We start from the raw sequence: 23,016 nt of genomic DNA, 5'->3' as shown, positions 1-23,016 counted from the left end.
CCTTCCTGCTTGGAGTGCCAGTAATGCAGGTTGCCTACAGGACATGGAATGCACTGAGGCGTCAGTGAACATGCAGTGGTATGTAAACTCTCAGAAGACAGCAGGTAGGGCAACCCCAGTTGTCTGGGACCTAGCTCCTCCCCAACCTCTCTTTCTCAGCCACTCACAGCTGGTTCCCTCCCTTGAAGTGCCCCCAGAGGAATCTGAAGCACAGGCAGGCAGGAGTGGTTGAGAGTGGCTGAGACTCAAGGGCATCTTGAACAGAGCCAGCTCACATGCAAGGGGAGGGAGAAGAGAATGCCCCCCCGCCCCCTGGGTTTCAGGACTCTGGGAATGAAAGCAGCCACAAGACAGCACGCTCAGGTGACATCTGCTTTATTGGGTGAAGTGTGCCATTTAGGAGTTAGCATTGGGGCCCTTCTTCTTGCCAAAGCCCGGCACGATATTGACAAAGCGCCGGTTGTACTGCATGCGTCTCTTGGCACGGCCAGTCTTCTTCTTCTTCTTCTCTTGCTTGGCAACCTTTGAGGGAGAGAGCACGGTTAGCTTTGCAACATGCCAAGAGGGGGTGGGACTCCTGGTTCCTAGTCCCCCTGTGTGAACCACTAGGCTGCAGTGGTCTCACAGTGTTTACTGATATCAAATTGCAACAAACCCTCAAAGTCTGCAGCAGGTGAAAAACAGCCCCAGCCCCGCCCCCAACCCCTCTGGTTACATCAATGCACCAAAAGAATCACTTACCTTGGGAGTCTGGCCTCTCACCTTCCCAGCACGAGCCAGGGAGCCATGGACCTTACCTGGGGAGAGAAATCAGGAGAGCTGTACTCAAGTGCCACAGGACACTGGGTAATATATACAGTGTGGCTGGGACACTGGTGTGGTTGCCCTGGTGGCCAGATTCATTCCAATTTTGTCACTCTAGGTCCTGCATTTTCTTCACTAGACCTTTAAGTTAACCCACATGTCACCAGCATCCTAGTAACTAGCTCCTGAACCTCCTTTGTAAAAGAGACATGATGACTGGGGGCCTCTAAGGATATGTCTACAATAAAAAGAAGACGACGACTAGCACCCTCGCTGGCCCAGATCAGCTGACTCAGTCTCACAGGGCTACAGAACTGCTGCATAGACTTTCAGGCTCAGGCTGGAGCTTGGGTTCAGACCATGTGAACAGGGAGTCTCCGAGCCCAGGCTCCAGCTGGAACATCTACACTGCTCTTTTTAGCCCCACAGCCTGAGTCAGCTGATCAATGCTCTGAGACTCTGTGCTATGTTTTTTTTTTTTTTTTTTTTTTTTCCCCAAATCACTGTGTAGATGCATCTTGAAGGACTGACAAGGTTCCCACAACCAATCCAACCCCAGTGGGCTTCAGTCCTGGACTGGAGGGGAGTTCAGTATGTTCTATTCATTCTGGGGCCTCAGACTGAATATGAGGGGCCTCCGAGTGCTGTCTGATGTGGATCCCTGTACAGTGGGCTGAGACCCAGCAAGCTTGTTTTACACAGGCATCCTCGAGGTCCTCTGGCTTCTCATGCACCAATCAGAGCCCCAATGGCTGCGGTGGTCTTAGTCTAGCATGACTCTGCTGTAGCTGGCCATCGCCTCTTGAAACCCAGCTAAAGAGCTCAGTGGGATGAACTCTTTTGCATGCCTCTTCCACCAGTCCAGGAGCTTTATCTGGGATTTGAGTCCAGTACACCTCTCCCAGAACCTTTTAATACTTACCACCCAGCATGCGAGCAGCCACCTCCAGGGTGGTAAACTCGCTGATGCCACATTGCCCAATGAGAGATTCATCCTCCAAGGGAGTTCCACCCAAGAGAACAACCTGATCCTCAGATGCAATGCCCTCCAGGGACTCAATGTGAGCCTGATAGGAGACACAAGGTACAGAGAGGTACAGTCAGTTGGTGAGGCCAGGAGAGCAAAGCTAATCAAGCACCTTCCTCAAGTCAGCAGGCATCACTGTAATCCTCCCCATAACATGAGGTAGAGGTGTGCTAGCCAAGGTGTGCTAGCCACAGTATCCCAGATCAAAGAGTGTTTCTTTCTGGGCAGCACAATGCTAAAAAGGTTGAGTGATTGGAAGGAACTCAGATTCCACTGCCACAGATCAGGAAGGAGGAGGACTGATTCATGAGGAGAGCTAGAGCTGTCCAGACTGGCTTTGCAGGGAAAGAGATGATGCATTCCAACAGTCTCTGGGGATATGAATGGGGTAAATGCCATGGAGGGAAAGGAATCCATGCACTAGGGCACAGACAGGAGCTATAGAAAAGCCTGACCAAATTGTTTAGAGTGGCACTGGGGTTATGGGGTGAAACTAACAGCCCTTCATTCAAACTGCAAGGCCAAATGCAATTACTCCGATTACAATTTTGTGTCACAGAAAGTGCCAGGGAGATTTTAGTGACAAGCAATTGGGAATGTTTAATATTTCTTCCGAAGAGCAGACACAAGGGAGTACTGGTTGAGGCCAGCATTGTAAGAGGGGAGAGCAACCCCTCCTGAGCTCAATCCCCCCGCAGCACAGCCTTTCCAATACCATGATGGGACACTGGAATCAGCACAGAATGCCCCTTACTGACTCAACTCCAGAGCACCTTGGCTTCCTGTGAAGGTCTTCCATCCAAGTTCCGGACTAGGAAGCACATGCTCAACTTATAATGTCAAGATCAAAGCCTGATGTGGTCCAGCTTTGGGCAGCCATGTCCCTATGATTCTCTCAACACAGATCACACAGAGGAAAGGGACCTGCAGTGCCCAATACCTTCTTTGCCCATATTTATGATCAGAAATCAGCAGCAATTCTACCCCTGCCCTTCCCCTCGGACATAAGCAATCAGCTGAAGGATGCATTGAAAAGCCTTACAGAATTGTTTAGGGTGGCATAGGGGGGCAGAGAGAGAGAGTGTGTGTATGTGGATAGTGAATCCTTACCTTAATGTGAGCTACTGTTTCCTGGCCAGACACCTCAAGGGTGTGCAGGTTCTGAGCACGGATGAACAGCTGCATGGTTCCAGCTATGCTGAATGGACAGAACAACAAGTGTTAAGGCAATTTACCTGAGACCAGGCCATTCCCCCAGCAGGCTAAAGACATTAGGTCTCGCATTCTATGGCTACATTGCACTAGACTGGCTGAGAGAGACAAGCAGCTACCCAATAACCTACTGGGAGCTCTACAGATAAAACCCAAACAGGAAACAAGCAGACATTATGAGCCAGTGAAACACCTACAAATAGAACCCAGGAGTCCTGACTACCAGCACCCCTGCTGTAATCCACTCCCCCCTCACCCCCACTTCCAGAGCCAGTGACAAACCCTGGAAGAGTGCCCAGAAGTTCTGTCACTGGCTTAAACAGAAGAGTAAGTAAAGGAACTCAGAAGACCTGGCTCCCAGCCCCCTTCTCTAGCTATGAACCCCATATCGAAACATGAGTCAAGTGACTTAGCCTGCAGCAGTAAATCATTGCCTACACAATGCAATCAGGATACCTGCCTTTGCCAGGGTTTGGGTATCTCCAAAGGCCCTGGAATTCTGACTGCCTCAGATCAAGCACAATCTAGCCAAAGTCAGTCTCTGCACCTTCCCAACAATGGCAGAGGTTTCAGGTAGCAGATCTGCTAGGGCATAAACAAGGAAACTTTACTGATGCTCCTCCCCGGATAGACTTTGCTGCAACCCCGGCAACAGACAGTACTGGTAAAAAGTCAATGCCACCTGCTGGGCCTGGATTAGTCTGAAGGGTTGTGTAACGTGGAAGTTTGGATACACTTGAGTAGCAGCATCCTTAGTATGCCACAAACAGAACCCAGGAGTTCTGACTCCCAGTCCTCCCCTGCTCTAAAATCCACAGACTCCACTTTCCTCGCAGCTCTGGAGATAGAAGCCAGAAGTGGTTCACTAGGGAATGAGGCTTAAAAGTGCCCAGCTGAGCTAGCCAACTTTAGCAGGAGATGCAGAATGGGGAGCCACTTCCCAATGACCAGGTACCTTGGGAGAGACACAAGGCACCCGGCACCATCCAGGGATCTACTCACTAGTCACAATCCATGACATGAGCCAGTCCCAAGCCGTCTCACAGTTTGCCTGGGAGCCCCATCTGCCCCTTCCTTGCCCACGTTGGGCTCCTGTTCCAGAACAGGCCAGCGAGGCGCCTGGCCCACTGGAGTGGTGGAACCTCCTGCCTTCACTCGCCCAAGGGGTTTCCTACCCGCCACCCTAGACCCATCTCCACCCCGCACCACAACTGCCAGTCACCCCATGCCGCCCAGGGGTGGCCCCGCACCACGAGCCCCGGGAGACGGGTGAGGCGAGGGCTTCATGTCCCGCCCCATTCTGAATCCCCCCTCACACCTCCCACCCACAGCCCCCAAACCACCCTCCCACCGGCGTCACCCACCGCCTGATCCAGCCCCCCAGAGCCCCTCCCAGGCCGCGCTCTCCGGCGGGCAGGACATCGGGGCCTCACTCACCACGAGACGCCACCACCGTACAAGATGGAGCCGGAAAGAGAAAGGAGTTGAGCGGGAGCGCGCACGCTGATATACGTACAGGGAGACGCGCGCGGTGCGTAAAGCGTTACGTCATACACGGTCGTCTGTCGCCCGCGGAGGCGTCCTATTTTTACGTCACAACCCCTCGGTCCCAGCCGGACGCGGTAGCAAGATGGCGGCGGCCATAGCTTTAGCGGGGCTGAGGAGACGGCCGGGTGGCGTGTGGGGCGCGGGGGCCCGGCGGCTGCTGCAGGCGACTGCCCGGCAGGTACCGGTAACGGGGGCTCAGGTAGCCGGTTCGTCCTTACCGCCCGCCCGCAGCTAGGGGGTGGCTCTCCTGCCCCACTGAAACGGCGCCCGCCGTGGGGCGGGACAGGCAGCGCTCGGCTCCCGCAGGCGGGATAGCACGAGAACAGCACCTGAAGGTTATTTACCCTCCCCCCTTGCATTTCAGAGCCAGTCCCGGGACAAACCTGAGACCCACCACCCCCATTATCCCGGGATTGTGGAATCCACTGAAGAATATAAATTTGTGGAGAGACTCATTCCACCCACCAGAATTCCTGCTCCCCCCAAACACGCCGAGTACCCCACCCCGTCGGGCTGGAGAGCCCCATCAGGTAACAGTATAGGGCCCCTCTCCTGGAGCTGGGTTTGGAAGGATTCCATGGCTCAGTAAAGGTCAATTCAACATGTCTAACTTCCCACAATTGTGAATATTTAAATCAACAAAATGCTTAAGAGCCATGATTTTTCACAACTGGAAATTTAAATTGAAAAAGCTGCTTAAAACATTATCCATCAAAACAAAAATCAAATTCTACCAAGCCTAGTTGTAGCAACTGTTGTTGAGTGCCAAGTTTCAGAGGGGTAGCTGTGTTAGTCTGTATCCACAAGAACAAGGAGGAGTCCAGTGGCACCGTAAAGACTAATTATTTGGGCATAAGCTTTTGTGGGGGGGAAAAAAACCCACTTCTTCAGCTGCATGGAGTGAAAATTACAGATACAAGCATAAATATATATTGGCACATGAAGAGAAGGGAAGTTCCCCACTTGTAAGGTAACTCTCTTCATGCGCCAATATATATTTATGCTTGTATCTGTAATTTTCACTCCATGCAGCTGAAGAAGTGGGGTTTTTTTCCCCCCCACAAAAGCTTATGCCCAAATAAATCTGTTAGTCTTTACGGTGCCACTGGACTCCTTGTTTTTGTTAAGTGCTGATTTAGCATGCTGTGCCTGTATCCCAGTTCTGCATTGACTAGCTCCTCCCACCAATGAGATAAGAGCCCAAGATGGTGCTATTGTGAGGAAGACCAGCTTTGGCCTGAGCTAGAGGAGTGATCTCCAACCTTTTTATGCTCAAGATCACTTTTTGAATTTAAGGGCAACCCAGAATCATCACCCCCGCCCCCCCCCTTGCTTGCTCTTCTCCAACCTCACTCATTTTCACTGGCCTGGGGTAGGGGCAGGGCTGTCCCTACCCATATGCAAAGTATGCAGCTGTGTGGGACTCCACATTTCCTGGTGCCCTGTGCAGCTGTGTGCTGCTCCAGCCCTGCCCCTTTCCACCCCAGCCCTGCCCCAACTCCGCACTTTCCCCAAAGCCCCAGCCCTGCTCCACCCCAGCCCCCACTCTCCTGAGGACTGCAGCAGGGCTGGGCCTGCACTCACCAGTAGCTGGAAGTGCAGCAACCCAGCTGTGCTGCCAGTGAGTGCTGGGGGGTAGTTCCCTCCTGCCCCCCAAGCCAGCCCCCATGGAGGCCTGGGGACCCCCCCCTTGGGAGGGGCTGTGTATGCCCCAGAATAGCTAGGGATGGCCCTGGGTAGAGGGTTGAGGTTCGGGAGAGGGTGCAGGCTCTGGGTTGGTGGGTTTCAGTGTGGGAAGGGGTTCTGGGCTAAGCCTGGGGTAGAGGGTTCGCATGCAGTAGGGGGTGAGGGATGGAAGCTCTGGGAGGGAGTTTTGGTACAGGGGGGTCAGGGCTGGGGTGCAGGAGGGGGTTTAGGGTGCTGGATCTGGGGTGCAGCCTCCTGCTGGGCAGAACTTACCATGGGTGGCTCCTGGTCAGACTAATGTGCCCCTGCCTGCTGCCCCTCTCTGCAAGCACTTTCCCTGCATCTACCATTGGCCACAGCTCCCTGTTTCCGGCCAATGGGAGCTGCTTGCAGGCAGGAGCAGTGTGCAGAGGGAGACCCCTGCTCCCCCCTGGGGCCTGCACTGGCCATTTCCAGGAGCTGTGTGGGGCAAGGGCAGGCAGGGAGCAAGCTTTAGTTGCAGTCTCACTGCACTGCCAGAGATCACAATTGACTGGGAGATCATCTAGGATCGAGGTGACCGCTGTTCCACAGTATTTTAGAACATTCAATGCTCTTAAGTGAAGGGGAATTAGTGTCACACCTACATTTTTTCCACTAGATTATGGGTTATGCTGCAGTAAGTGCATTGAATGTTAGCAAGTCCCATATGCTCCTTAAAACGTTTTTCCATGTGATTTTAAAGTGGTGGGTTTTGGTCACAGTGCTATATATTCCTATGACTGGGTGCCATTTGTCTCTTTGAAAGTTTACCCCCATAGTGCTGCATAACCCTGAAGGGTATATGAGCCTACAGCAAAAAAGATACATTTTCTCAGATCAGAAGGCACCCAACCTGCAGTACTCTGACTTCTAACAACACAAACTGCCCCCAAACTCTGGCCTCGCTTCCTGTAACTTATTTTGAGCTAGTCACTGTTGTTTGCATCTTTTATTTCAAGGATTTGTGGTTTTAAGAGTAAGATACAAAGTGATCAAGGTTTCTAGTAGTCCTTCCAGCAGGGTATGCTGCCTCTTTTCCTGGAATAGGCTTACCCCTCTGTAAGCCTATTCCAGGAAAAGAGGCCTTCTAAAGCTTGAGAAATACAAGCCTTGTTAAGCAGTTGGCATCAGAAAAGTGACTAAAATTTATTCGTCAGATTTTTAGCCAAGCTACGGCATATGAGCAGGCATCAGTTCTGCCTTTGTGCATAAGTCAGCTAAATTCTGATTGCATTTTTGCCAGGAACAACCCAGTTGGATTTTTAGATGGTACTGGGAGTCTATGGTACGGAGAGTAGAGTTGCAAACTGAGATGACTTGAGTGTCACCAGGGTCACTTTTCTGATCTGAGCTCACTAGTGGAGCATGCAGAGCAGACAGTGGTCTGACCTAGAGTTGAAATCAGTTTTTTTTTTATTAGATACTCCACCTGCCCTTCCTTACTTTGTGAGACGGTCCCGCATGCACAACGTTCCAGTCTATAAGGACATCACCAGTGGCAATAGGAGGATGACTGTTATCAGGAAAATCGAAGGAGATATCTGGGTATGCACCATTCCAACTCATTCCTAACAGCCTACCACTGATGATACAGCTTCTTAAACAATGCATATTCAGTGATTCTCCTTACCCCAAAAGGGAATGAAAATTTAATAATAGTAGGAGAATGTGTATTGAATGTATCCTGCAGAAGTCAGTTTCACAGCCAATCAGAGAAATATAGCTAGGGTCCTACCAATTCACAGCCCATTTTGGTCAAATTCACAGTCATAGAATTTTAAAAATGGTAAATTTCATTTCAGCTATTTAAATTTGAAATCCCATGGTGTTGTAACTGTAGGAGTCCTGACCCAAAAAGGAGTGTGAGGGGAGGGAGTCAAAGTTATTGGGAGGTGGGGGGGTGGTTGGTTGCGGTACTGCTACTCTTACAGCAGCACGGCCTTCAGAGCTGAGCAGCTGGAGAATGGCAACTGCTGGCCAGGAGCGGAGCTCTGAAGGCAGAGCCGCTGCCACCAGCAGTGCAAAAGTAAGGATAACATGGTATAGTATGAGCACAGAAGTAAAGGTGACAATACTGTAGCCCCCTAAAATAACCTTGTGATCTCCCTGCAACTGCCTTTTGGGTCAGGACCCCCAATTTGAGAAACACTAGTCTCCCCCCCATGAAATCCCTATAGTATAGGGTAAAAGCACACAAAAGACCAGATTTCATGGTTTGACACACGTTTTTCATGGCCAAGAATTTGGTAGGGCCCTAAATACAGCTTTGTAAGACAGTTACATATTCCCCAGAGTAACAGCCACTACAGTGATATTAGTTAGGAAAAAGCTAATAGGGATGCTATACTAGTCCAGAATAAGGAGCAAAGCTTTCTTTCTTGAGGAGAGATCACTTTCCTCCTTGCATGGATGCAGAAAATGGAGAGTTCTATTTGTTAGACTCATCTACCACCCCAGGAAACAAAATACCAGACTAGCTGGACCACTGACACTGCTATTCTGGCAGCTCCTACAAGACATAATTAACATAACATCTCTGAACTGTTTAGTGTTATGCCTTACACATGCCCAGCTTTAAACCAAGACAGTCAAACTAGCTCTTAACTGCTGAAAGCCTGGCCTAGTGTTTGATGCCTATAAACTTTTGGACTGTCATTATTTGATAGTTACATTGAAACTTTATTCTTGTTCTGTTTCTTTAACCTCAGGCCCTGGAAGAGGAAGTTAAGGAGTTCCTCACTCAGCTCGCTGGGAAACCACCACCTATTCAAGTCAACGAAATCACCTGCAGCATCCGTATCAAGGGCTATTTTGACAATGAACTGAAAGAGTGGTTGTTGAACAAGGGCTTTTAAATAAACCAACTATCCCGTTTTCTTTGTGCTGATGGATGCTATCTGTCCCCTTCTGAGGAAGATGTGTTTTCTTGCTCAGATCTATCCTAGCCCCAGATGAACCAGTCTTATTTTTTATGCAACAGCAGCAAGTGTCCACATAATGTCCTATTAGCACAATGCTTTTTGCCAAGAGAGGGAGCTGTACTATAACATCCATGTGAAAGTGAACAAAACTCCATCCTCTGCTGCACTGAAGAACAAGGTCTGATTAATTGCACATTTATTTATACCACATGAAATGTACAGGAAAAGTTTACAAAATGACCCTTCCCTGGGTGCCTGTTCCAATAAAATTAATAAAAAAAAAAGTTCTGCTCTATGAGCTCCAATAAGGGATTGTTCCTTTGTTACTGCTGCTAATGAGTTCAGCTTTTGGATCCCCATTGTGTCTGCAGTGAGGCCAGTGTGAGTCCTGTATACAGGAAGGGATTCTTAGACATTTCCACCTGAAAGAGATCAGTTCAGTGCAAAGAGGCAGTGCCCACTCTGTGGCTGCCATTGGAGGTGAAGGCTAGACATGATCTAACCTGGTTCGTAATGTGGGCTAAGGAAGGAGTTAGGGCAGCTCACTGCAATGAGAGGAGAAATGGGGCTTTTTAACAAGGCAGTTCAGTTTCCCTCTCTTACAAAGAGAGTCAACAGCCACTTTCCTGTCACTTCTTGTTTTCTTGGAAGCAAGTGTAAAGCGGCTACTCCTTGAACTTTTGAACTGGTCATGCATCTCACACAGTCACTTTCAGCTCTGAGAGTAATATTGGCTGTAGTTCCATGGATTCTGATACCCGTAGACACCGTAGTTCTACATTTGAAACAGAAGAGAACATAGTTATTGTCAGAGTGGGGCGAAGCATGCGACTAACTTCTCCCCCCAGCATTAAGGAAATTCCTTTGACAGTGAGGCCACCATAAAGAATTAAATTTCTATAGCACCCTTAACCCAAAGGATCCAAACACTATACATAAAGGAAGCACTTCATCCACTTCTGGAGTCAATATGACCACTCAAACAGCTCACAGTAACACTGGATGAGGATAGGAAAGTGAAGAGTCTGCCATGCTGGATCAGACCAATGATTCATCTAGTCCCATATCCTGCAATAGCACTAATCAGTTATTGGGGCTGGAGAAGGGAGATTTACATCTTATGAAGGCCAAGAATGTGTAGTTGTGGAGCAAATCCCATATGCAAATAAAAGGGGGAGGGGAGAAGGGGAAGAGAAAAACAGGGCAAGTAACTTGCCCAAGGTCAGTGAGTCAGTGGTAGAGGTGGGAATAAAACCTGAGAGCCCTGACTTCCTGTTCTAGCCACAAAAGCTCATTCCCCTTCCAGAACTGGAACTAGAACACAGGAGGGCTAACTCTCAGTCCCTCTGCTAACCACCAGAAAACTCTCCCAGCTAGGAATAGAACCCAGGAATCCCGAACCCCAGCCCTTTGATCCGATTACCAGACCACACACTCTTCTTTATTAAAGACCCCAGAACTTCGTTAACACACAGTTCAGGGTTGCCCAGCCCTGCCTCGTGGTCTTCCAGAATGTGCAAAGTGACTAACCAAAAACCTTTTAAAACCAGAAAATACAGGACTAAGGCACATACTACCTCTTCAAGGCAAACTTAACTCTGCCCACTACCCCACAGCTGGCAATAGCTCCTAGGAATGGATCAGTAAGGGCAGTGGTGAAGAATAAAATTACAAAGAGATATGGTGGATTTTCTCTTCAGGTCTTAGAATCCAGACTGGATGCTTTAGTCAATCACAAGTTATTGGGCTCAATATAGAGGTAACTGGGTGAAATTCTCTGGCTTGTGTTGTACAGGTGGTTAGACTAGAAGATCCAATTTTCATTGCTTGTCTTAAAAGCTATGAATTTACAATAAGGAGATACAAGGAAGTTCTAAGAGAAAGTGCCATTGTGTTTTCCAGAGATCCAAATTCCAGGATTTATCTGTATGCACGCCACCTGCATTCAGTGTTAGATGTAGCTAAATGAATGGTGAAGGGATTGGTTGGAGCATCTTTGAGATCTGTTACTGTGATATGAGAGGTGCACAGAACCTTGAGGGATTAAGTATGCCTCTTTTCAGTGCTGAGTTCTGCAGGTTGTGTCAACAGAGGTACACAAGGGTGTCTTCTTGCCATAGGGATTTTGTTGGTAGTCTGTGGTCTCTAAGGCTTTGTGAGGGATAAATGAAGGCAATGTCTCAGAAGGAATCCTTATGGCAAGAGTGAAGAGGAGGTAACATTTAGCAAGTCTGAAGTGGTTTGTGTGAAGTAGGTTGTGTTTGAGTGTAAGTACCTCTTGTTCAGCACACCTGACCAAATGCAAAGATTGCCTTAGCAAAAAGGTGCTATCAGACAGGGTCCTACAGTGCTCATGTGCTCTGTAGCATCTGTGAAGGGAGAGAGCCAGTATGGGTGTTATTGGCATGGTAGAGCATTGCTCAAAGAGGAAAGAGTTAAGGTTGCTTTGTGGGGAAGGACATGGGATGTACCTTAAATCTTCATTTCCTGATGTTCTGTGGTTTAAACTTAGCCATTCTCCACATTCTGGAAGGGCACAAGACACCACAAAGGCAACCTTGACATTTTTAGGCATTTAAATCCCCCCCCCCTTTTTTTTTTAAATACTCTCTCAGCACCTTTGCAACACAGCCTACTTCTCCACTGTTCAACATCCAAATTTGACCCACTAACCCTATCCCCACATCCCTGTGAGACACAGCAAGTTCAAGACAATCTGAATCACCATGCAGATTTTAGAACAATCATCTTAACCGTTAAGCAACTCGCAACCTGGACTATAGTAGAGCTGCTGTTCTGCTAGAACAGGGAATGGACATGGAAGCATGTCACACACATTTATTTCAATTCTGCCAGATGCATTAGCATACAGGGCTCAGAAAACGGCATTAGTGCCACACTGCTGACCTGATACCAGGTGCTGTAGTTATAAGCGGCTGTTGGATTGATATCTCCACCCATCAGTGGTGGGATGCCTGCAGTAGTGACCGCAGGGTTGACCATCCCAGGAGAGTCCTCAGCTCTCAGCTTTTTGTCTTCTGGTTCGTCAGTGCAGCTGGGGAAAAAATTAAAATGCAATCAGTAACTCAATTCATAGCACAGGACCTAGAGGGTACTGGAATCAGAGAGAGGAAACCTAGTATGGTACACAGTACATTCTTGTCTGGGCTCTGGGATGAGCATTACTTCATTAAGGAAGTCAATCATCAAAAATGCTGCTTTTTAGTCTGCGTACAACAATTGGCAAGGAGGAGTCTTAACTGAGCAAGGTGGCATTCAAGATCAGATACTGACAGCTCTGGTGCACCATAAAGCAATCAGGACTGGAAGGAGCCTCCTGTGTCAAATCCAATCCATGCTATCACAGGCAACCTCATGTTACAATCCTGTTTATAAACTTATCAAGGTCCATCTTCAAACTAGTTTGGTTGTTTGTCCCCACTGCCTCTACTGGCAGACTGTTCCAGAATATCAATCCTCTGATTGTTAGTACCTTTCTAATTTCCAGCCTAAATTTATTCTTGGCCAGTTTATATCCATTTGTTCTTGTGCCATCATTGTCCTTTAGCCTCGACAGCTCTTCTTCCTCCCTGAGGTCTATCTCCCAGTGTATTGATAGAGAGCCATCAGATCCCTTCTCAGCCTTCGTTTTGCCACGTTAGACAAGCCCAGTTCTTTCAGTCTCCGCTCATAAGACTGGCTCTCATTCCCATCATCCTAGGAGCCCTTCTCTGCATACATTCCACTTTGGATTCATCTTTCTTGAACACAGGTGATCAGGCTTGTACACAGTATTCCAGATGAGGTCTTATAAGTGCCTTGTCCAATGACATTATTACTTCCCTATCTCTACTGTAAATCTCTCACCTGATGGTATTGCATTTGCCCTTTACATGGCTGCATCACGTTGGTTGCTCTCAGTAATTCTGTGATTGACTAATACACTGACATCTTTTCCTCCTCATTGCCAATTGATGAGCACCCAGCTTATAGCAGAAATTATTAGTTTCTAAATTCACAACCTTGTACTTTGTACTATTAAATTTCATCCCATTTCTATTACTCCAGTCCTCAAGATTGGCCATCCCTGAACTAGACAAACTGTTCCTCGCGAGCCACGCGTGGCTCTTTTACAGTTAAAATGTGCCTCAATGAGCCCCCTACTTCCCCCCCTATTCTCCACCTACCAGGCTGGGGGGAGAGCTCGGGGCTCCTACCCTGCGTCGGGGTGGTGGGGCTAGGGGCTTCTGCCAAAGATAACTGGTGCCTGCAGAGATTTGGGGGCACAATTTAAAGGTTCTTCCTCCCCTCCCGCAACAGCTTGAGTCACACACCCAAGGCATGTCCCCCCTTACTCTCAGCAACCCCTCCCCGCAGGTCCCAGGTGTTAGCTCCACGTGGAGAGGCAGTAGCAAACAGATGGGAGCTGCGGGGAGGAGCATCGTCTCTGGTTTCTGCCCAGCGGGGAGGGGTTCTTGGGGCTTCAGTGCTGTGGGGCGCACTTGCCAGGGCTTGGCGCTTCAACAAGAGCGGGGCTGAAGCCCCAAGAGGCATTCCCTGGCTCTCGAACTTCTGAAGATTGTCATATTTGGCTCGGAGGGTCAGTAAGTTTGGCCACCCCGATCTAGTTCTTCCTATATAATATTCTGACCCTCCTCTCTATTCATGACACTTCCCAATGTATGAGAGACTGTTTAAAATCGGGTAGCATCTGTGCCTTACCCATTTTCAGGGGCTCTTTTCCTGGTCATCTGGTGTTTGAGGAACTTTTGGTGTTCATCATACGCTGTCAGCAAGCTGGGAAGACAGAAGGGGACAGATGGTTAAGAACAGGAGAATTTGCTGTGTGTGTTTCAGTGATTTTACCAAAGTTTGCACTGGTGAGAAGAGAAAGCTTTGTCCCTCTAACTTTGAACGTGCTTTGTTTTGCCCCAAGTTTCGTTTGGCCCCTGGTGCTCCCTAGCAGAGGTGGGAATAGAAGTGGCATGCTAAACTCCAACCACTTGAGCCAAATCTTTACCCCCAACAAAATGGGTATTTACTGGTGGTCCCTTATGGCTTTATAACCTATGAAAGAATGATTGTCTCCCTTGTTGGCAGATTTGAAAGATGGAAGATTAGGCCATCAAGTCTCAACTACGATCCCTAGTGGTAATTCAAGGGCAAGGGGCTGGTGTTAGCCACACAGTGACTGATCTGATGTTTGTGGATGCAATTAACCCAAAGTCAGTTCCAGGCTAGAGGATTCTGGGTGTAAGAATAGAGGGCTTAATTCTCTAGAGCCATCAATCAGGTACCTTACACCAGAGAAGGAGAACCCCCAAAACATTCCCCTCTGTGGACACTGGGACAGGGGGCAGCATGGCCTAGTGGATAGTACTCTGGACTGGGATGCAGGAGACCTTGGTTCTATTACCAACTCTACCACTGGCCTTTTGGGTGACCTTGGGCAAGTCACTTCCACTGTCTATGCCTCAGTTTCCCCATATGTAAAATGGGGATAATTATACCTGCCAGCTTTGGGCTGTACTGATTAAAAGCACTGTACAAGAGTTAGGTACAGTAACTCCTCACTTAACATCACCCCGGTTAATGCTGTTACATCACTGCTCTATTAGAGAACATACTCATTTAAAGTTGCGTAATGTCTGCTTGTTTGGCCGTGGGGGCTTGGAAGCAGGGTGGGCCGGCAGCCCCCCAATCAACTCCCCTCCTTGCCCCCCCGCCCTCTGGCAGCCCCGCGGATCAGCAACTCCCTCCCTCCCCCCGCGCCTCCTGCCCGCAGCAATCAGCTGTTTTGCGACGTTCAGGAGGCTGGGGGGGAAAGGGGAAGGAGCAAGACGCGATGCGCTCGGGGGTGTGTGTATGCAGGGGCAGGAAAAGTAGGACAAGGGTGGAGTGGGGGCAGGGCCTGGGGTTGAACACCCCCTGGTACTTTGGAAAGAACAGCAAGAGGAGCAGCCAGACGATCTACCCTCTTTCACCCTGACTTCACCACCTCAACCAAGCTTCTCAAAGTCAGCATTGATAAGTACAGTATTAAATCGTTTAAAACTTGTACTGTATACGTATGTGTCTTTTGTCTGGCGAAAAACATTTCCCTGAAACCTAATCCCCCTATTTACATTCATTCTTATGGGGAAATTGGATTTGCTTAACATCGTTTCGCTTAAAGTCGCATTTTTCAAGAACATAACTACAACGTTAAGCGAGGAGTTACTGTATTATCTGACTTTTTGTACTCAAGGGGTGAGGGTCTCAGAAACAGCCCCACGCAGACAGGGTGTTCTCTTACCTGTGTATGCTGGACCCAAAGTCCTCAAGGAACTCCACTCTGCGCTGTGAGAAGACAATCTTCGTCTCCTCAGGGAGGCCACTGCTCAGGGCTCTCTCAAAGCAGTTCATGGTGTTGCCTTCATTCTGCCTGACATCAGCGCTGAACTCTATCTCCAGGAGGTTGGTGTAGAGCTTTGCATTTTCCTGTGTGACACAGGGGAGAGGAAGAGATCAGAGATGTGGTGCCTGGTCCAGGTGGAAAAGGTATGTTCAGAAGGCACCGGGGAAGTCTTGTTGAAATCTTCCTGCTTCAGTCTTCATTCTGACAACTAAGGATACATGTCCCTCAGCTCCAGGAATTATGGAGAGGTCTCTTCTGCACTCAAAAAATTCCCCAGCTCCTTTCATCCTGAAGTGCTTCATCGTTTATCTATGGTACTGGAGCGCAACAGCTGTTGACCCACACAAAAATACCACACCATGATTTAGTACAAGCAGCAAAAGAATCCCACACTCAGATGCAAGTATGAGAGTGTGTGTGTGGGGAGGAGGAAAGTAGATTTAGTGAGGCAGAATGGACTGGTCTAACCTGGAATTCAGCTAGGACCCTGTCACTAACAGAAGCCAAAATGGCTAATGGTTGGTTGTTGCCCTTTGATCCTTGCTTACCACACCCCACACTCCCATAAACCCTCGATCTGACTGCTCTCATATTAGAAGTTGTTTGACTGGGCCACTCCAAGAATCAGGCAGAAGTGTAGTTTAGTGACTGGAACACTGAGAATAAGGATACCTGGGTTCTAGTCCCTGCTCTGCCACCACAGGCACGTCCTTTCCTTTCTCAGTGCCTCAGTTCCCTTGTGACACTGGCAGGCCACAGATGCCAGCTCCTGCCCAGGCTGCAGGCATAAGCTAAGACTCAACAAACTCATAGCTCGAGACCCAGACCAGTTCACCTGTATGTTTGTTTTGCTCAAAATAGGTATTTAGTGTTTAGACTCTATAAAATGCTTGTAAATTGCTGCATTCATTAATCTCACTTGCAATGTCTGTTTTCCATGCTATAAGAAAATATGTAAGTTTTACTTTATAATTTTGAAAATGATCACCTGGATGCTGATCGCTGCCCCGCAACACCCCCTTCCTTGATGGCCCATCTGATTTTGATAGCCCTTCTGGATGGGTGGGTGGGACAATTCCCATGCCTGAGTTTACAATTTCAGAGCAAGGGAATTGTCCCACCCACCCAGATAGGCCATCAAGGAATATCACAATACAATGGACTGGTTAATGGCCCTATTGCACCTGGAAAATGCTACATATAAGGAAACTTGTCCTATGGACTTGGAAGCTGAATGAAGGAAAGAAAACCGTCACAGGAAAATTTTCCATCTTTTTGGCTGTTTGAACTCTGACAGGGCCAGAGACTCTAAACTGAAGCCAAAGATCTCCAGTGTCTGCCTCCTGGGTCCACCCTCAAAGACACTTTGAATTGACAGATGACTAATTCTGTCACTCTTAGGATTTACATGGTAACTCATTTGTGTGTATATTTGCTTGCTTTAGCCTGTAAATAACTCTTATTTCTTTTGCCTAGTTAATAAACCTTCAGATAGTTTATTAAAGGACTGGCTATAGGCATTGTCTTTGGTGTAAGAGCTAGGGTACCAATCGATCTGGGGTTAAGTGACTGGTCTCTTGGGACCAGAAGCAATCTAAATGTGGTGTGATTTTTGGGGTAAGTGACCATTTAGCACTATGTCCAGTTTGTGTGGGTGGCAAGATAGACTGTAGAGTCTAAGGGGACCATCTGTGACTCCATGGTAAGACCGTTACAGTGATCCAGGAGTTCACAATTGTTACTCGGTTGGTGAAATTTAATTATAGAAAACACCAGTAGTGTGGGGTGTCTGCCTTGAGGTTAGCACTCACAGTCATGAGTCACTCTAGACAATGTCACCCCTCACTAAGCTTGACTACTTAGCCTGTGAGCTCTCTGGGACAGGGATTCTCTCTCAGTAGGTGCCTGTGCAGTGCCCAGCACCACAGAAAAATGACCCTCCAATCTTGGGCCTGGTCTACACTACGGGTTTAGGTCGACTTTAGCAGCGTTAAATCGAATTAAGCCTGGACACGTCCACACGACAAAGCCCTTTCTTTCGACTTAAAGGGTCCTTTAAACTGGTTTCTTTACACCACCTCCGACGAGGGGATTAGCGATAAAACCGGCCTTTGCGGGTCGGAATTGGGGTAGTGTGGATGGAATTCGACGTTATTGGCCTCCGGGAGCTATCCCACAGTGCTTCATTGTGACCGCTCTGGACAGCGCTTTCAACTCAGATGCACTGACCAGGTAGACAGGAAAAGACCCGCGAATGTTTGAATTTCATTTCCTGTTTGCTCAGCGTGGAGAGCACAGGTGACCACGCAGAGCTCATCAGCACAGGTAACCGTGATGGAGTCCCAGGATCGCAAAAGAGCTCCAGCATGGACCGAACAGGAGGTACGGGATCTGCTCGCCATATGGGGAGATGAATCAGTGCTAGCTGAACTCCGTAGCAGTAAAAGAAATGGCAAAGTATTAGAAAAGGTCTCCAAGGCCATGAAGGACCGAGGCCATAACAGGGACACACGGCAGTGCCGCGTGAAAATTAAGGAGCTACGGCAAGCTTACCACAAAGCCAGAGAAGCAAACGGAAGGTCCGGGGCAGAGCCGCAAACTTGCCGCTTCTACGCGGAGCTGCATGCGATCCTAGGGGGTGCAGCCACCACTACCCCAACCGTGTGCTATGACTCTCTCACTGGAGAAACACACAGGGAAGACGGTTCGGGGAACGAGGAAGATGAGGATGGAGGTACTGTAGGTAGCTCACAGCAGCAAGGAAGCGGAGAAACCGGTTTCCCCAACAGCCAGGATATGTTTGTTACCCTGGACCTGGAACCAGTAACCCCCGAACTCACCCAAGACCCTCAGGGCACACAGGAGACCTCTGGTGACTGTACCTTTGTAAATATTTGTAAACATTACACATGGTTTAAAAGCAAGCGTGTTTAATGATTAATTTGCCCTGGCAATCGCGGCCAGTACATCTACTGGAAAAGTCTGTTAACGTGTATGGGGATGGAGCGGAAATCCTCCAGGGACATCTCCAGAAAGCTCTCCTTTATGTACTCCCAAAGCCTTTGCAAAAGGTTTCTGGGGAGGGCTGCCTTATCCCGTCCGCCATGGTAGGACACTTTACCACGCCAGGCCAGTAGCACGTAGTCTGGAATCATTGCATAACAAAGCATGGCAGCGTATGGTCCCGGTGTTTGCTGGCATGCAGACAATATCCATTCCTTATCTCTCTTTGTTATCCTCAGGAGAGTGATATCATTCATGGTCACCTGGTTGAAATGGGGTGATTTTATTAAGGGGACATTCAGAGGCGCCCGTTCCTGCTCTTCTGAACAGAAATGTTCCCCGCTGTTAACCACGCGGTGGAGGGGAAGGGTGAAGTGATCATCCCAGAGAATCATGTGTGTGTGTGTGTGTGGGGGGGGGGGGGGGGGTGGTTTACTTGGGTTTGTGCCACATGTTAACCGGGAAACTGCAGCCCCTCCTTTTACATTGAAAACCCATTTTAAATGGACAACGCAATTCATCCTTGATATGGGAAATGCGCTGCTGTTTGAAACCTTTCCCGCATGTTAAGAAGGTTAAAAAAGCCAAAACACTGTGGCCTACCATGGCTGCCTGCAAGCCGAAATATGCGACCTTGTAATGAAAGAGTGTACCCATTGTTCTCTAAAATGTGTCTTTTTTAACCACCTCTCCCTTCTCCTCCACCAGCTGCAAATGTTTCTCCTTCGCAGAGGCTAGTGAACATTAGAAAGAGAAAACGTAGGACGAGGGACGATATGTTCACGGAGCTGCAGATGTCCTCCCACGCTGATAGAGCACAGCAGAATGCGTGGAGGCAGTCAATGTCGGACATGAGAAAAGCACAATATGAACGAGAGGAGAGGTGGCGGGCTGAATGGCGGGATGAAAAGAGCAAGTGGCGGGCTGAAGACGATAGGTGGCGTCAGCTTGCAGACAGACGGCAAGAGTCAATGCTCCGTCTGCTGGAGCATCAAACTGATCTGCTCGAGCGTATGGTTGAGCTGCAGGAAAGGCAGCAGGAGCAGAGACCGCCGCTACAGCCCCTGTTTAACCAACAGCCCTCCTCCCCAAGTTCCATAGCCTCCTCACCAAGACGCCCAAGAACACGGTGGGGGGGCCTCCGTCCACCCAGTCACTCCACCGCAGATGATCGCCCAAGCATCAGAAGGCTGGCCTTCAATAAGAGTTAAAGTTTTAAAATGCAGTGTGTCCTTTTTCATCCCTCCTCCCCCACCCATCCCAGGCTACCTTGGCAATTATCCCCCTACTTCTGTGAGGAACTAATAAAGAATGCATGAATGTGAAAAAACAATTACTTTATTGCCTCTGCAAGCGGTGCTCGAATTAGGGAGGGGAGGGTGGGGTGGGGTGGTTGGTTTACAGGGAAGTAGAGTGAACCGGGTCGGGGGGGGGGGGGGGGGAGGGAGTTTGGAGGGTTCATCAAGGAGAAACAAACAGAAGTTTCACACAGTAGCCTGGCCAGTCACAAAACTCGTTTTCAAAGCTTCTCTGATGTGCACCGCGCCCTGCTGTGCTCCTCTAACCGCCCTGGTGTCTGGCTGCGCGTAATCAGCGGCCAGGCGAGTTGCCTCAACCTCCCACCCCGCCATAAAGGTCTCCCCCTTACTCTCATAGATATTGTGGAGCGCACAGCAAGCAGCAATAACAATGGGGATATTCTTTTCGCTGAGGTCTGAGCGAGTCAGTAAGCTGCGCCAGCGCGCTTTTAAACGTCCAAATGCACATTCCACCACCATTCGGCACTTGCTCAGCCTGTAGTTGAACAGGTCCTGACTCCTGTCCAGGCTGCCTGTGTACGGCTTCATGAGCCATGGCATTAAGGGGTAGGCTGGGTCCCCAAGGATCACGATAGGCATTTCAACATCCCCAACGGTTACTTTCTGGTCCGGGAAGAAAGTCCCTTCCTCCAGCTTTCGAAACAGAGCAGAGTTCCTGAAGACGCGAGCATCATGTACCTTTCCCGGCCATCCCACGTTGATGTTGGTGAAACGTCCCTTGTGATCCACCAGGGCTTGCAGCAGCATTGAAAAGTACCCCTTGCGGTTTACGTAGTCGGTGGCTTGGTGCTCCGGTGACAAGATAGGGATATGGGTTCCGTCTATGGCCCCGCCACACTTTGGGAATCCCATTTCAGCAAAACCATCCACTATTGACTGCACGTTGCCCAGAGTCACTACCCTTGATATCACCAGGTCTTTCATTGCCCTGGCAAATTGGATCACAGCAGCCCCCACCGTAGATTTGCCCACTCCAAATTGATTCCCGACTGACCGGTAGCTGTCTGGCGTTGCAAGCTTCCACAGGGCTATCGCCACTCGCTTCTCAACTGTGAGGGCTGCTCTCATCTTGGTATCCTGGCGTTTCAGGGCAGGGGAAAGCAAGTCACAAAGTTCCATGAAAGTAGCCTTACGCATGCGAAAGTTTCGCAGCCACTGGGAATCATCCCATACCTGCAGCACGATGCGGTCCCACCAGTCTGTGCTTGTTTCCCGGGCCCAGAATCGGTGTTCCACGGCATGAACCTGCCCCAGTGACACCATGATTTCCACATTGCTGGTGCCTGTGCCTTGTGAGAGGTCTATGTCCATGTCAATTTCCTCATCACTCTCTTCGCCGCGCTGCAATCGCCTCCTCGGGTGGTCCGGGTTTCGCCTTGGCATGTCCTGGCTCTGCATATACTCCAGGACAATGCGCGTGGTGTTCATAGTGCTCATAATTGCCGCGGTGATCTGAGCGGGCTCCATGATCCCAGTGCTAGCTATGGCGCCTGGTCAGAAAAAAGGCGCGAAAGTAGTATCTGATGGACCAGGAGAAGGAGGGAGGGCAGGAGGGAGGGCCAAGTGACGACATGGCGTACAGGAACAGGGAATTAAAATCAAGAAAGGTGGCTGTGCATCAGGGAGAAACACAAACAACTGTCACACAGAATGGTCCCCCCAAAGATTAAACTGAAAACCCTGGGCTTAGCAGGCCGTTGATTTCACGGAGGAAGGGGAAGCAAATGAATACAGAACAAATCTATTTTTTACATCTTAAGCTGGCAGCCGACGGTGCAGCATGAGTGATAGCCTCTGCAGTACGATGACGATGGTTACCAATCGTAATATACCATCGTCTACCAAAAGGCAAGGGGCTGCTGCTGTGTAGCAATGCAGCCCCACGTCTGCCAGCCCCACGTCCGCCAGCACCCAGCATCGCCCTCGGCCTCTTCTGGGTGCTTAGCAGACAATACTGGGCAATTGGCAGAAAATAGCATACTACGATTGGTAGCCATCATCATCGAAACAGTAGCATGTCTGCCCAGGTGGCCATGATTGACAGCCACTTCAGTACGACGACGATGGGTACCAGTCATAATATACCATCGCCTACCAAAGGGCAAGGGGCTGGTGCAATGCAGCCCTACGGCTGCCAGCCCCACAGCTATTACTCATGCTACACCGTCTACCGCCAAAAGGCAGTTAGCAGCTGCTGCTGTGTAGCAATGCAGTCCCACGTCTGCCGGCACCCAGAGGACATATGGTGACGGTGAGCTCAGCTGAGCTGAGCGGGCTCCATGCTTGCCGTGGTATGTTGTCTGCACAGGTAACCCAGGTAAAAAGGCGCAAATCTATTGTCTGCCGTTGCTGTGATGGGGGGGGGGGAGGGGCCTGACGACATGTACCCAGAACCGCCCGCGACACTGTTTTGCATCATCCGGGCATTGGGATCTCAACCCAGAATTAAAAAAAAAGGCGCGAAAGTAGTATCTGACTGACTAGGGGAAGGAGGGAGGGCGGGCCGAGTGACGACATGGCGTACAGGTACAGGGAATTAAAATCAAGAACGGTGGCTGTGCATCAGGGAGAAACACAAACAACTGTCACACAGAATGGTCCCCCCAAAGATTAAACTGAAAACCCTGGGTTTAGCAGGCCGTTGATTTGACGGAGGGAGGAGGAAGCAAATGAATACAGAGCAAATCTATTTTTTACATCTTAAGACGACGGTGCAGCGTGACTGATAGCCCTCGGCATCTTTCTGGGTGCTTGGCAGCAAATACTGGGCGCTTGGCAGTTAGTGTATTACGATGGTCTTCAGGCCTATTGCACGATCTGCTGCTCAGGGAAGACTCTGCTAATGTGCGATGAGCCAACTTGTAATAGGACGGTTAACAGTCGTAATACACCATCTACTGCCAAAAGGCAAGGGGCTGGTGCAATGCAGCCCCACGGCTGCCAGCACCCAGATCGCCGGTGAAGGCTACCAGTCTACTGCACCGTCTACCGCCAAAAGGCAGTTAGCAGCTGCTGCTGTGTAGCAATGCAGTCCCACGTCTGCCGGCACCCACAGGACATATAGTGACGGTGAGCTCA

At 49.4% G+C, this 23,016-nt stretch overlaps 4 protein-coding genes across 9 annotated transcripts in view; 2 read left to right on the top strand and 2 right to left on the bottom strand.

Moving 5' to 3' along the window:
* Positions 1-359: 359 nt before the first annotated feature.
* Positions 360-4,612, bottom strand: FAU (FAU ubiquitin like and ribosomal protein S30 fusion). Of its 2 annotated transcripts, XM_005307893.5 has the most exons (6): positions 4,481-4,600; positions 3,504-3,625; positions 2,942-3,029; positions 1,727-1,871; positions 742-797; positions 360-522 (listed from the first exon to the last, which is right to left on the bottom strand). In XM_005307893.5, the coding sequence occupies exons 3-6, from the start codon at positions 3,014-3,016 to the stop codon at positions 397-399; spliced, it is 402 nt and encodes a 133-aa protein (XP_005307950.1). In that variant the 5' UTR covers positions 3,017-3,029; positions 3,504-3,625; positions 4,481-4,600; the 3' UTR covers positions 360-396. The 2 variants fall into 2 exon arrangements, with proteins under 2 accessions (XP_005307950.1, XP_005307951.1); XM_005307894.4 differs by lacking the exon at positions 3,504-3,625 and having other exon boundaries at positions 4,481-4,612.
* Positions 4,613-4,630: 18 nt separating this feature from the next.
* Positions 4,631-9,524, top strand: MRPL49 (mitochondrial ribosomal protein L49). 2 transcript variants are annotated; one of them, XM_024100266.3, is made up of 4 exons: positions 4,631-4,790; positions 4,956-5,121; positions 7,719-7,843; positions 9,007-9,524. In XM_024100266.3, exons 1-4 carry the CDS (start codon positions 4,674-4,676, stop codon positions 9,151-9,153), a joined length of 555 nt encoding a protein of 184 aa, XP_023956034.2. In that variant the 5' UTR covers positions 4,631-4,673; the 3' UTR covers positions 9,154-9,524. The 2 variants fall into 2 exon arrangements, with proteins under 2 accessions (XP_023956034.2, XP_005307949.2); XM_005307892.4 differs by having other exon boundaries at positions 4,643-4,769.
* Positions 9,399-23,016, bottom strand: part of LOC101936841 (pre-mRNA-processing factor 39-like) — a 30,888-nt gene continuing 17,270 nt past the window's right edge. For 2 of the 4 annotated variants that reach the window (XM_005307890.5, XM_005307891.5), the window contains exons 11-14: positions 15,515-15,699; positions 13,942-14,016; positions 12,127-12,274; positions 9,399-9,994 (exon numbers count right to left, since the gene is read on the bottom strand). In XM_005307890.5, the coding sequence (XP_005307947.2) occupies positions 9,932-9,994; positions 12,127-12,274; positions 13,942-14,016; positions 15,515-15,699 (471 nt within the window). In that variant the 3' untranslated portion in view covers positions 9,399-9,931. Of the gene's footprint in view, positions 9,995-12,126; positions 12,275-13,941; positions 14,017-15,514; positions 15,700-18,529; positions 18,883-23,016 lie in introns of those variants that run through there. The other 2 variants (XM_065551125.1, XM_065551126.1) reach the window with 1 other exon arrangement.
* On the top strand, positions 17,818-19,943 carry LOC135972588 (uncharacterized). The gene is made up of 2 exons (XM_065551128.1): positions 17,818-18,488; positions 19,328-19,943. Exons 1-2 carry the CDS (start codon positions 17,951-17,953, stop codon positions 19,828-19,830), a joined length of 1,041 nt encoding a protein of 346 aa, XP_065407200.1. The 5' UTR covers positions 17,818-17,950; the 3' UTR covers positions 19,831-19,943.

Source organism: Chrysemys picta, chromosome 7 (genome assembly GCF_011386835.1).
Source record: "Chrysemys picta bellii isolate R12L10 chromosome 7, ASM1138683v2, whole genome shotgun sequence".
NCBI classification, from domain to species: Eukaryota; Metazoa; Chordata; order Testudines; family Emydidae; genus Chrysemys; species Chrysemys picta.
This window is presented reverse-complemented; position numbering and strand designations above follow the sequence as displayed.

Coding starts and splice junctions, on each gene's coding strand:
- FAU (XM_005307894.4), bottom strand. CDS start 3,016: ATGCAGCTGTTCATCCGTGCTCAGAACCTGCACACCCTTGAGGTGTCT. Junction 1,872..2,941: donor AAACAGTAGCTCACATTAAG/GTAAGGATTCAC, acceptor GTCTCCTATCAG/GCTCACATTGAGTCCCTGGA. Junction 798..1,726: donor GGCTGCTCGCATGCTGGGTG/GTAAGTATTAAA, acceptor TTCTCTCCCCAG/GTAAGGTCCATGGCTCCCTG.
- LOC135972588 (XM_065551128.1), top strand. CDS start 17,951: ATGGAGTCCCAGGATCGCAAAAGAGCTCCAGCATGGACCGAACAGGAG. Junction 18,489..19,327: donor GGGCACACAGGAGACCTCTG/GTGACTGTACCT, acceptor CTCCTCCACCAG/CTGCAAATGTTTCTCCTTCG.
- MRPL49 (XM_024100266.3), top strand. CDS start 4,674: ATGGCGGCGGCCATAGCTTTAGCGGGGCTGAGGAGACGGCCGGGTGGC. Junction 4,791..4,955: donor TACCGGTAACGGGGGCTCAG/GTAGCCGGTTCG, acceptor CTTGCATTTCAG/AGCCAGTCCCGGGACAAACC. Junction 7,844..9,006: donor AAATCGAAGGAGATATCTGG/GTATGCACCATT, acceptor CTTTAACCTCAG/GCCCTGGAAGAGGAAGTTAA.